The sequence below is a fragment of the Podarcis gaigeae genome (genome assembly GCF_964106915.1).
Source record: "Podarcis gaigeae genome assembly, chromosome: 7".
In the NCBI taxonomy this organism is placed as follows: Eukaryota; Metazoa; Chordata; class Lepidosauria; order Squamata; family Lacertidae; genus Podarcis; species Podarcis gaigeae.
Window position 1 is genome coordinate 2202057 of NC_139683.1, and position 13006 is coordinate 2215062.

Below are 13006 nucleotides of genomic sequence, written 5' to 3' on the forward strand. Positions count from 1 at the left end.
CCACAGAGTCACTCCAGGAGAATACCATGGTCAATGCAGCAGACAGACTGAGAAGCAGGACCAGACTCGCATTTCTCCATCCCACTCCACCAGGGCAATGAAGGCTGATTCTGTCCCCAAACCACACTTGAATCCAGATTGAAATGGACCTAAATAGTCCACATCCTGCAGGAACTCCTGAAACTACTTAGCCATAATACTCCCCACCACATTGTCCAAGAAACAGGTGTACATGACTGGGTGGTAGTTTTCGTAAACTGCAAGGTCTAGGGGTGGGCTTTTCAGGAGTGGACACACTACTGCTTGTTTAAGAACAGCATGGATCATTCCATCACATAGAGACATGTTCAAAACACCCTCCCTCCCCGCATTTGGCTTTTACTAGCCAGAATGGATAGGGTCAAGAGAGCAAAAAGCTGTCCGCATCATTGTTTTTTATTTTTGAAGTAATTAAAGACACACATTTCCTAAGCAAGCCTTGATTTCATCACCCCCACTAACCGAAAATGCAAAAGGGTGTGTGTGAACACTTAGCAATACTAGGGTGGTAGGGCCTAGCAAGAACCAAAACATTTCAATGTGTCCCTAAGCAACAGACTTTAACATTGCACAAGCTAAGTAGGATAACCTGGACTTCAGAGGAGGCCTTAGAAAAGAACTGACAGAAACCAATGAAGTTAGTTAGAAATCCGGAGGAAGAATCTGTGTTGCTACTCCTGCCTGCTGAGACTACAAGAGCCGTTCACCAGATCATCTCTTTACAGAGACATGCTGAAACATGAGAGTTAGAACAAGAAGTTCAAGTTTTGCTAATCTTCTATGGTGAAAGGAGAGCAACTCTGATTTAAAAATTTGAAATAATCAAGGTGTTTAACCATAGAATTGTCTGCACCTGCTATCACCTCTGACATAAAATGCCAAGATATAGATGGCTGCACAGCATCTGTGCTCTAATACAGCTAACAAAGCCTGAACTGGTAAAATAGTGTATCAATCAATGCTAGCTAACTCTCTCTCTCTCTCTCTCTCTCTCTCTCTCTCTCTCTCTCTCTCTCTCACACACACACACACACACACACACACACACAGACAGAGACACTCTCTCTCTCTCTCTCTCTCTCTCTCTCTCTCTCTCTCTCTATATTTTAACAGAAAAAGAGGGCGGTATCTGCAGCAGCAAGGTTGCTAATCTGTAGCTTACCTTTAAGGCTTCTATGACAAGATCTCTTGCTTCTAGTTCCCCTTCAAGAATGCTAAACAGAGTCAGTAGTTCAGGTTTACTGAGTTTTTCCAGATTCATCTTGAACACCTGGAAAGAGAAAGTTTAATTAGATATTGTTTTTGAACAGACAGCAAGCAATAAGGTACATATGACATGCAAGTCTAAAGTTTCCAGATGAGAAGTTCCATTACCAAAAGCTCACCACTCCTTTCTTTATGGCCACCATAGCTACTTGCAAATGAACAATCATTCACCTTTTCCCTTGGGCTCACTAACAGATGCACACCCAGATGGCCTGGGAACAGCACAAGCGCTAATATAGCAGCATTAGTCACCAAGTAACAACCCCTTTAACCAGGATAATTAATATGAGTGTTCATTATAGATATAGAAATAGGTAGATAGATATGTACAGTGGACTAGCGATATAATTAGACATTTAGACTAGATGGCTAACTATCCTGCTGACAACAATTATGTATTCCTAAAATTTGAAATCTTAAAATGGATGTTTGAAAAATAATCACTATGTGACACAATTGGCTTGCATATAGTAGCATGACAGAACCACATATTACACAGGTTACTTTTTGAAGATGTTTTCTGACAAAGTTTTATTACTTGCTCATACTGGAATCACTAGAAGTTATTCTACCTTATAAATGTGAAGCCCCAGATATTAGAAGACACTACACTGCAAATCACTTGAAAGCAACATTTCTTACATATTTTGAGTCCAATTCAGCTTATTTCATCAAGTACTATTTTATATTATACATATATTATGGTGAGCATGCACACTGACTTTATTATCTACAGGACACTTTTTCTAAAATGATTGTTTGTGCTTAAGAGACAATTGCATACAAAATGTTCCACCTCGGCCACCACTTTGCAAGCTTTTTGTATTATCCACATAGATCTAAACAAAGACTGCATTGATGCTTCAGTTTACTCTGCATCCAGCGTGCTCCTACTGCTGGTTTGTGAAGTCATGCACACATCATATTAGCCTCAATCTACATCTATCCTGTAGCTTCTTGAGAAATACTGCATTTTGATGAATTTTACTCTAAAACAACTTTGATCAGATTTGAAAATGTAAGCCATTTAAAGACATCGTCAACCATTCGCCATTCACTGGTGTGGAAAAACAGTGGGAAACTTGGAAACACATCCAACTATACTGATATGTATAACATGCAAATGTAGTTTCAAATGCAGGAGAAAAAATGACCTCGCTGCATTTTAAGCTGGTAGTGTATACATAGCCAAAGATTCGTTGAAGGAACTGGTTTTCAACCAGTGCCATGGCATCCTGAGGTGCCTTGAATGATGGTCAGGGGTGTTGTGGGCAACACTGGCCTATGTCCCTCTTTCCCTCCCTCTGATGCCCTCTCCCATCTCTGCCTCCCAAAGGCTTGCACAAGCTGTTTGTTGCAGCAGCCCTGGCTACAAGCTCCACAGCTGAACGGTGCCTCTGGGGCTGGCCAGGGGGTGCTTCCCAGGCCCCTGTGGGGCAGTGTGAGGAGGTACCTCTCTTAGGGGTACGGGGGCAGCTCAGAGACCAGGGGCAGCAGCTGTACCTGCCCATAGGACTCCCAAGAAAAGGGGAGAAGCCTAAGGGACACCCTCCACAAGGGTGTTCAAAAAAGGGTGAGGGACTGCCAACTCTGCAAGCAAGGGTTGACATAACTGGGCTCCTGAGCCCCACAGGGGTGCCGCAGAAAGAATGGAGCCATGGACTCAAAAAGATTGAAAACCTTTGGTTTAAGGCATGACAGTTTTCCAGTCGCTGATGGAAAATGTATGAATGTGCTGCTGAGCGTGTCGTGAGAAATTACCATAAGAGTTCTACTGAAATCCCACAGCATTTAATTGGATTACTCCCATTCAGGATAAAACATCCAAGTTATTTGGTAGAACGGAGAAAAGACACGGCTGGTCTCATTTCTCCAAATGAAAGCATGACTATGCCTCCTTTTATGGGTTGTGTCCAATACTATCCCTACTCAAAGTAGACCCATTGAAACCAACTAAACCAACTTCGTTCAATTAATTCCTCCTGAGTAGGACTTAGCCAGATACAACTCTATGGTATTGCAGCTGTTTAAAATCCAGTGCAAGTGTTCGTTACAACGATCATGATACCACATAAACTCAGTGCTACAGATAAACAAGTTGACAGTCTGGGGGAAGTTTAAACAGTTTGGAAAACTCATAAATGCCTGCTTTCATGATTTCCTACAAGACCAGACATCCAAATTGGGTTCGACACAACAAAGGAGGTGGCACATTTCTCTTGAAGTAACAGCCACATTTTCCCCCTTTCTGAAAACCTTCCCTGAAGCACACATTTACACTGTTACTATAACATCCTGGCAACTTTAACTGGCACTTCAGCAAGGTCACTGCTACATAAAGCAAACTATGATGGAGTCAGAGGCTAGACCATAATTTACTTAAAAACAAACAATTCCTAACAGCTGTACTGCTGCAGACTGAAAGTACACCTTTGTCCTGAGTTTTTAAATCTAGAGTTTGAAGAGCCCATATACAGTTTTCACAAGAGGATATGACCCTTAAAAGAAATAGTACCGCTACAGAAAAGAAGAGAGATCAGTGGAAAACAGTTAGTAACGAAAGTCCAAAATGTTTTGCTCACAAGCCGTAACCTGATGCCTACGTATTCCACTAATTTTAAAATACAAAGTGAAAGTCTGTCAGATATTTTCAATTTGGGAATGTTGCAAGTTAAAGCTGCTTCTTGAGTTTAGGAGTTCTTCTAGGCAACTATTTTTAGTTTAACAGCTGCATTTTGGGTTCATAGATTGTATAATCTGGTCTTATACTGTCTTTGAATCACTTTATTATTTGCACTGCCCGGAGGGATGGGGGGGGGGGATAAACCACACAATTTTCTTACCATACTTTCTTCTGTCATCTCATGGCTAGCTGTTCTGTGCCACCTTCAGATCTCCAAATCTCATCAAGAAAGGAACATACAGTGAAGCAGCACAGTTATTATGTCAAGATAGCAGCTTCCATGTCATTTGTTGGCAAAATGTGAACTATCTCAATAGCCTTCTTTGTGTTAAGCCTAAACAAAACGGACTAAGCCATGACTGCAACATAATAATCCAAAAAGTATGGGATTTCTGAATGGTCATTATGTTCACAAACAGACCAATCAGTGGGGGAAACTTCACAACGCTTCTGAAAGACCAGCTCAACGCAGCAGTTTGCAGTACAGATTTTCCAGAGTTTCTAAGTTTAAAGGCTTTGCCTCAGATGCCTGGTACTATTTCCTTGGAACAAACTACAGCAAACAGAGGCAGCACTTTCCTGCAATTATTGGAGATATTTCCTGTCTTTCTAAACTCTTTGATAACACATACCTGTTATTGAAACAAGGCTTCTCTGTGCACAACCTCTTTTAAATTCATCGTATCCAAGTAACAGTGGAATTTTCAGCACTACACAAAACTCTCTGAAGTGCCAGATGAGATTATGCTGCTAAGTTCACGTAACGTGGAATGTATTACTTTCTTGTGGTATGCATGCAAACATACCAGCATCTACAGGAGCTTATGTTTGTAGTGCTTTGTAAATTTATCTATTTACTATTGAATTTAAAAAAGTTATTCTCATCAAGCTATATTCAAGCTGAAACCTCCACAATCCACATACTTTAGGGCAAATACCGGTATGCACCATCTTTAAACTTAGCCATTTTTAAATATACAGTGGTACCTCGGGTTACATACGCTTCAGGTTACATACGCTTCAGGTTACAGACTCCACTAACCCAGAAAGAGTACCTTGGGTTAAGAACTTTGTTTCAGGATGAGAACAGAAATTGTGTGGCGGCAGCGAGAGGCCCCATTAGCTAAAGTGGTGCTTCAGGTTAAGAACAGTTTCAGGTTAAGAACGGACTTCCGGAAGGAATTAAGTACGTAACCAGAGGTACCACTGTACTGTGAATTGCAGCCTAAAAAACGGAACCCAGACTATATTTACCATATGTTAGGAGAATTAGAAGAAAATTACACTGAGTTTAATAAGTAAATATACTTGGGATAGCAGCTTAAGAGTGCAATTCTGTGCTTGTCTAACTCAGAAGTAGAAACAACAAAGTATTGTGGCACCTGAAAGATTCTCTAGGATATGCTTTCTGTGACTGGTGCCATGAATAGGATGTAGGCATGTTAGGTACCTAACTCGATTCCAAATTTGTTAGCTTAAGCAGCAATGCTATACCCACTTATCTGGGAGTAAATCCCAATCCATTGAACTCAATGGGACTTATTCTGAGTAGATAGGTATGCATTGTTTATCTCTAGCCACAATTCCATTGCCTTCAAAAGTTTTGCACCTCAAAACTTTGCATATAACCTCTTACTCAGCTAAGATAAAAACATCACTTTCCCCACAATTACTAGCCCATCATCTCTGCCTCCTACTTATCGATATGCAGACAAATCAGCCAGGGCAGATCTAAAAGCCAAGCATGTATTCCAATGCCAAACAAAAACCAATAAATTAGTCTCTCTTTGAATATTATTTTTCTGTGTAAAGGGATATTCTTATTTCTGGCCAAAAGCCACTGAAAACACAATCCTTATGCTTTTTTAGAAAGAGGAATCTTATTTAGCAGCAACCATAAAAATATTTGCACATGCAAGAAAAGCTTGCTCAGACTAAGGCTGTATACACACATCTCATTTAAACCAGATCTAAAGTGCATGTGTAGGCTGCATACACATCATACATTTTTGCCCCAAAGAATCCTGGAAACTGTCATTTAAACAGCCATTAGCAAACTACACTTCCTAGTAGTAAAACAGTAAAACAGGAGTGGGGAACATTTGGCCCTCCAGAAATACAACCTGCATCCCCAGCAAACCTGGCCAATGGCCACGGAGGATGGGAGTTTTAGTTAACAATATCTTGAGAGCCAAAGCTTCCTCATGCCTGTGATTAAATCTCAAGATCCTCTATATTTCCAGGCTGTTAATGGAGGATGCAGTTTTTGTATTTCTAGGTTTGCACAAAGAACTCTTTGATGTCATTCCAGAGTAATTTCCATAACTTTCATTAAAAGGCTGAACTTCAATAAAGTACTTGATCAATATTCTTTGCACAATCAAGTATGCCTGCTCTTTTCTTTATTTTGTCACCAGTACCCTGGCACTCTTTACTCTAGTGTGAATTTCTAGCAGCATTCTGAGAATGACCTAGCAATGGTGCCAAGTGACAAATCTAAGCCAGCACTTTATCCATTAAGCTTAAGACAAGGGCTGCAATATTCCAATACTGTTCATAGATATCACTCATACAGGCCAGGCTCTAGATTCAGGTAGGTAGCCATGCTGGTCTGATGCAGTCGAAATATATAAAATAATAATAGTCAATGTCCAGTAGCACCTTTGAGACCAACTAAGTTTGTTCTTGGTATAAGCCTTCGTGTGCATGCACACTTCTTCAGATACTAGACCAGGCTGTGCAAACTGGAAGTTGCGCCTAAAGATACATAATGTAGGCGCCAGATGAGCCTCCCTGGAGAGACCATTCCACAAACAGGGAGCCACTGCAGAAAAGACCTGTTCTCGTGCTGCCACCCTCCAGACCTCATCTGGAGGAGGCACATGAAAAAGGGCCTCAGATGGTGTTTGCGGGTTCTGAGGCAGTTCATATGGGGATAGATGGTCCTTGAGGTATTGCGGTCATTTACTTATTATTGCCATTGTCTGTCAAGACAGATGGATGCCAATGACAAAAGAATGAATATTTTTTTATTTATTTCTTAGTTCATGTCATATCCAGTTTATTCCAACTGGGTATCTATCTACCTAATCCAGGAACGGTTAAAAACTTTATTCTAAGATACAAACTAGGCTCTCAACAACTTTCAGCCCCCATCATTGATGATACTCTATGGACTTGCAAATGAGCTGTTGCGATGAGTCACATGGAGCTTTTACCAGCAGTGGAGAAACACTTGTTCAGCTGTCCCCATCCCATTATCCATCTATAATAAAAAATAGAAATGTGGAATGGTTCACATCCCAACAGCATGAAACCCACAACTGGATCAGGAACAGGCCGTCTGAACTTCAGAAACAGAGAGATGTATGTGGCTATTTGTCATCCTTCCGAAGACAGCCATGAGCTCCACTTAAGTGTGTAAAGTTTGCCTCTCATCCCCAATGATGCTGGAGGAAGAGAAACCTACTTATTCACTGTCCAAAACTGAAATTTGCAGATTGGGTAGAAACCCTCATTTCCGTCATCTTCCAACTTCCTAAAACACATGGAATAGATTCAGTCTAGAAATGGAAGCAACTTCCTTTGCAAGAAGAACTTCCCCTCACGTAATGCAACTCATCAGTAGCTTCCATTTACTACAGAGCATGAACAACTGTTTCCTTCTCGTTCTCCTCCACACCTCAACCCTCCTTTACATCTTGGTGTTCTCAGTCAGGACGGTTAACAAAAAAATTCAGTCTGACACAACCATGTTTCTAGAAGAGGCAGACAATGTTCCTTTTAGAACTTCCCATCTCAGTCAGTGTGAGGTAAGCCAGCTGGAGACAGCAGCAAAAGAACAAGAAAGCTGGAAAACACATACAGAAATGTGCATGCTTATCTAGAGGGGCACTATCTCCTGCATTATGGGATCTCAGGAATGATAATTCCTGGTATAATCCAGATCACTTTTTGCTGCCTTAAAAGTTTAGAATGGCCATATTAGACGTCTGGTTCCTCTCCATTCCTTCCTTTGAAGTCACTGCCATTTGTGCAGTGCAGCATGTGACCAAAATACAGTGGTACCTCAGGTTACATACGCTTCAGGTTACAGACTCCACCAACCCAGAAATAGTGCTTCAGATTAAGAACTTTGCTTCAGGATGAGAACAGAAATCGTGCTCTGATGGCGCAGCGGCAGCAGGAGGCCCCATTAGCTAAAGTGGTCTTCAGGTTAAGAACAGTTTCAGGTTAAGTACGGACCTCCGGAACGAATTAAGTACTTAACCTGAGGTACCACTGTAAAGTTAATGTAACATTTCTAGAACTACTTTTCTGTGATAAAGATTAAAAGCACAATAGCCATTTGAGTGTGTGTGACACAACTGTCCTATGCAAAAAAAAGTATATAAATAATATTTGATGCCGGCTATCAAAGACCATATCAGTATTTTTATAGTCAAAGGCAAACACATACAAGACTGTTAGTAGTACAGTGGTACCTCGGGTTACATACGCTTCAGGTTACATACTCTGCTAACCCAGAAATAGTACCTCAGGTTAAGAACTTTGCTTCAGGATGAGAACAGAAATTGTGCAGCGGTGGTGGAGCGGCAGCAGTGGTACTTAACCTGAGGTACCACTGTACTGTATATTAATTACATCAAGGGTGGCCAGCAATTTGCCCTACTGATGTACTGTATAGGCCATGCTCCAGGGATTAGTGATAGTTGTAGCTCGAAACATCTAAAGGGTACCACATTGGCTTATTCCTGAATTACAGGTTTTAAAATCAGAATCCTGATCCTGGTTTCCTGGCAATCCAAATTAATTTAAACAAAAAATTCCTTCCAGTAGCACCTTAAAGACCAACTAAGTTAGTTCTAGGTATGAGCTTTCGTGTGCATGCACACTTCTTCAGATACCAAGAAGAAGAAGTGTGCATGCACACGATATCTGAAGAAGTGTGCATGCACATGAAAGCTCATACCTAGAACTAACTTAGTTGGTCTCTAAGGTGCTACTGGAAGGAATTTTTTGTTTTGACTATGGCAGACCAACACGGCTACCTATCTGTAACTCAAATTAATTTACTTCAAGTAGTAAGCATTAGAAATATTTCAGGATGTTACATTAACATCTTAATTCATGGAAAAGCTAGAACCCACAACTAATTTTCTTTACATTTGGTGTGTTTGCTTCATTCCTTGTCTATAAGTCTTCCAAGACCAGATGCCTCCAGTAACCACAGAGTAAACATTATAGCAACTGCTGACCTACGTTGTCAGTGCTACTATAACCACTAAGCACGCCTTCAGCAAACACAGAAATTCAGTATAGCTGCAACAACAAAAACTTCCTACTAAGTTCCAAAGAAGCAGCGATACTTGCAAAGCAAAGTTAGTTACAGCAAGAGGAAATCTTGAGAAAACTGATCATAACTTAAGACTTAATTTGAAATGACTGGGAAACAATTTTTAATTACTAGAAATAGTACTGTCATTACTTAGGTAATCTTTAAAAAATGAACAGGAAGAAATCCTTTATGCTACCCACTAAAATATTATTTTCATGTTTGATATCTAATATTTTTAAGAAACTCTCTTTCACTAGCTATCAGCATATCAGTCACACATATTTATTATGTAAACACAGAGCAATAATCATGGTTTTGGCATTTTGCAAGAGTGTGTTACTGTTTGCATGTCACACAATGCAGGTGACAAGTTAAGAACAGTATAATATTAACTGAGAGAGCATCAAAACCAAGCAACTGACAGCATCCCTCACTGGGTCTAGTGCATAAGGTTCAGTAGCCTAAAACAGTCAGTTTAAATAATGCCCAAATTATAGTTAGCCACTTGTTTTTCCAACAATCACAGCACCAGCACTTTTCACCATTCACTGCTGCCTTCATTGCTATGATACTAACGTCTCAATTTATCACCTATGACAACCTAAATATACTTTCTCCCATGCTTTAGAAACTTGCTCAGGTGTAGAATAAACTGCACCAGTGCTCTAACCACTACACTTCTAAAATGCAATAGATAACATCCAACGCCTGGAAGCAGAAAGAGATCTTAAACTGGCACCCAAAAGATGACACATTGCATTGATAGCTTACCTCCCCACCCCACTGCCAAGGAGCCCACTCCTTGATTAATTCCCACCAATGCCCCTGTGAAGTGGGTTAAGCCGAGATGCAGGGAATGGCCCAAAGTCATCCAGTGAGAGTTCTGGGATTTGAACCCAGGTCTCTCCCAGGTCCTAGTAGCCCGACACTCTAACCACTACTCCACCACTGGCTCCCCAATACCCTAAAGTAGCCTTTCCCAACCTTGGGTCCCCAGATGTTACTGGAGTACAACTCCCAACATCCTTGGCCACTGGTCCTGCTAGCCATGGCCTTTGAAATGTGTTTGTGGGGGTTGCTTCTGTTTTTAAATAAATAACATAAAAATAAAAACCATCCTAAAGCTCCACATACCGAGCTCCAACTCCTGGAGCCTCTAAAGTCTAAACACTGCCCTCCTTCCTCCCAGCCCTCTCCTTCCTGGGACGCTTTAAGCAGGTGTTGGACAGCCATTATTACTTATTAAATTGGTATACCACCCTTCATCTGAATATCATGGGGCATAAAAACACAAGATGCAAATACAGAAACAAGAAAAAAACCACCCACCCCTCCTCCCATCGACATCTGCCAGGGGCTAAATTTAGCCGCCACTCCTGCTCCACAGGAGGAGGTGGAGATGGCATTTACAAGTGGTCCATGTTTCACAAGCATACAGTAAGGTTAGTAGTACAATAGCTTTGCAAACAAGCATTTTGGTTTCCCTGCGAATGTCCCGGTCCTCAAAAACTCTGCACTTCAATCAGGAGAAAGCTGCGCTTGCAGAGCTCAGGCGATGCTGGATTTCGGCATCAATGCTGGCCCTCGTGGAAAGATAACTGCCCCGGTAGGAGAAGCGATGGGCATTTTCCAACATTACACCACTGAGTTGGATTTGTGGCGCTGCAGAGAGGTTATTTTGTACTTGTTGGTGCAGCACATTGGGGTTTTTTTGGACATTGAGGAAGGCACGCTTGGCAAACCCTCACCATGATCAACTCCCGCCCTGAAACCTATGTACCCACCATGGAAGGACGTGTGGATCCAGAACTGGCCTCTGCAGTCCCTTACGGACTCACTGTTAAGACTGTGTTCATGGGAGATAATCTTACTTGGCTACGAGTGATAGCCAAAGAAGAAGTGACCCTCACCGCACAGTCCATCCTAGAACTGCAGAGCTGGACAGGGAGCCGAGATTCATTCTAGCCCAGTGATGGCCAAACTTGGCCCTCCAACTGTTTTGGGACTACAACTCCAATAATTATAATAGTATATTATTGTTGTTGTTGTTGTTGTTAGGTAAAGGTAAAGGGACCCCTGACCATTAGGTCCAGTCGTGGCCGACTCTGGGGTTGTGGCGCTCATCTCGCTTTATTGGCCGAGGGAGCCAGCGTACAGCTTCCAGGTCATGTGGCCAGCAGGACTAAGCTGCTTCTAGCAAACCAGAGCAGTGCACGGAAACGCCGTTTACCTTCCCGCTGGAGTGGTACCTATTTATCTACTTGCACTTTGACGTGCTTTTGAACTTCTAGGTTGGCAGGAGCAGGGACTGAGCAACGGGAGCTCACCCCGTCGTGGGGATTCGAACCGCCGACCTTCTGATCAGCAAGCCCTAGGCTCTGTGGTTGAACCCACAGCGCCACCTGCGTCCCATTATTAATATTACTAGTACTATTATTATTATTATTTATACTCTGCCCATCTGGCTGGGTTTCCCCAGCCTCTCTGCGCAGCTTCCAACAAAGTACAGTGGTACTTTGGGTTAAGCACTTAATTCGTTCCGGAGCTCCGTTCTCAACCTGAAACTGTTCTTAACCTGAGGTACCACTTTAGCTAATAGGGCCTCCTGCTGCTGCCGGAGCACGATTTCTGTTCTCATCCTGAAGCAAAGTTCTTAACCCGAGGTACTATTTCTGGATTAGCGGAGTCTGTAACCTGAGGCATATGTAACCTGAAGCATATGTAACCCGAGGTACCACTGTGCTTAGAAAAATATGTTGTTCCATAAGCAATAACTACCAGGGTGCCAACTTGAATAAAATATTGAGTGGGGCAGGTGATCCCCGCACCACATAATCTGCTGTGTTTGTAACCCGAGGTATACCACTGTATTTATGTCTGTTAAGCATTAGAAGCTTCCCTAAAGAGGGCTGCCTTCAGATGCTAACAGCACCAGTGGTCAGGGATGATGGGAGTTGTAGTCGCGAAACAGCGGGAGGGCCGAGTTTGGCCATCACTGGGCTAGCCCCCCCCCCCCGCAATGCACTTGGGAGGGGGGCTCGACCCCGCGACCCTGAAATGGAGGGCCCTGCTTCTTCCCTCAGAGTCCTGCCGGCCAACCAGCCCCAGGCCGCCCTCCGCCGCCGGCTCCCCTGAAATCCCCTCACAGCCGGAGCGGCTCCGTGCTCCTTCCTCCTCCTCCTCCCAAAGCAGGAGCCGGACCCCTCTCGGGCGGGACAATGGCGGGACCCCCGCTCCCCCCTCAGCGGCAGCTCCGGCCGCCCCTCACGGACCCGCCTTCTTCCCCTCACGCCCCGCTCCTCGCCACCGACCTCTCCGGCGGCCCCCTCAGCTCGCCGCCTCGGCCCGGGCCGCCCTCCTCGCCGCCGCCGCCTCAGCCGCCGCCGCCGGTGTGTCCCCGCTCGGCCCCACTCGCCATCCCTCCAGCCTCCTCAGGCGGAACCGGGATTGGCGCGCCCCGCCGCCAACCGCAGCCCCGGCCGGCGAGGGAGCTCGGCCAATCGGCTGCCGGGAGGGCGGGGCGGAGGGCGGGAGCGGAGCGGGGAGGAGGGGCCGCCCGGCCAATCAGAGGCTGCGGAGGCGGGGCAAGAGAGAAGGGAGGGCAGGGCCAGGACGCGCTTGAAAATCCCTTTTGTTCGCGGCCCGGTCGAGGCGGCAGGGAAGCCGCGTGGAGACGTCAC

General features: G+C 43.8%; 1 protein-coding gene across 2 annotated transcripts in view; it reads right to left on the reverse strand.

Moving 5' to 3' along the window:
- Nucleotides 1-12797, reverse strand: part of LOC310849153 (CTTNBP2 N-terminal-like protein) — a 33577-nt gene extending 20780 nt beyond the window's left edge. The window contains exons 1-2 of one of the 2 annotated variants that reach the window (XM_083749189.1): nt 12638-12797; nt 1202-1309 (exon numbers count right to left, since the gene is read on the reverse strand). In XM_083749189.1, coding sequence (XP_083605315.1) covers nt 1202-1300 — 99 coding nt within the window. In that variant the 5' untranslated portion in view covers nt 1301-1309; nt 12638-12797. Of the gene's footprint in view, nt 1-1201; nt 1310-7670; nt 7726-12637 lie in introns of those variants that run through there. The other variant, XM_083749190.1, reaches the window with a different exon arrangement.
- Between the last annotated feature and the right edge of the window lie 209 nt (nt 12798-13006).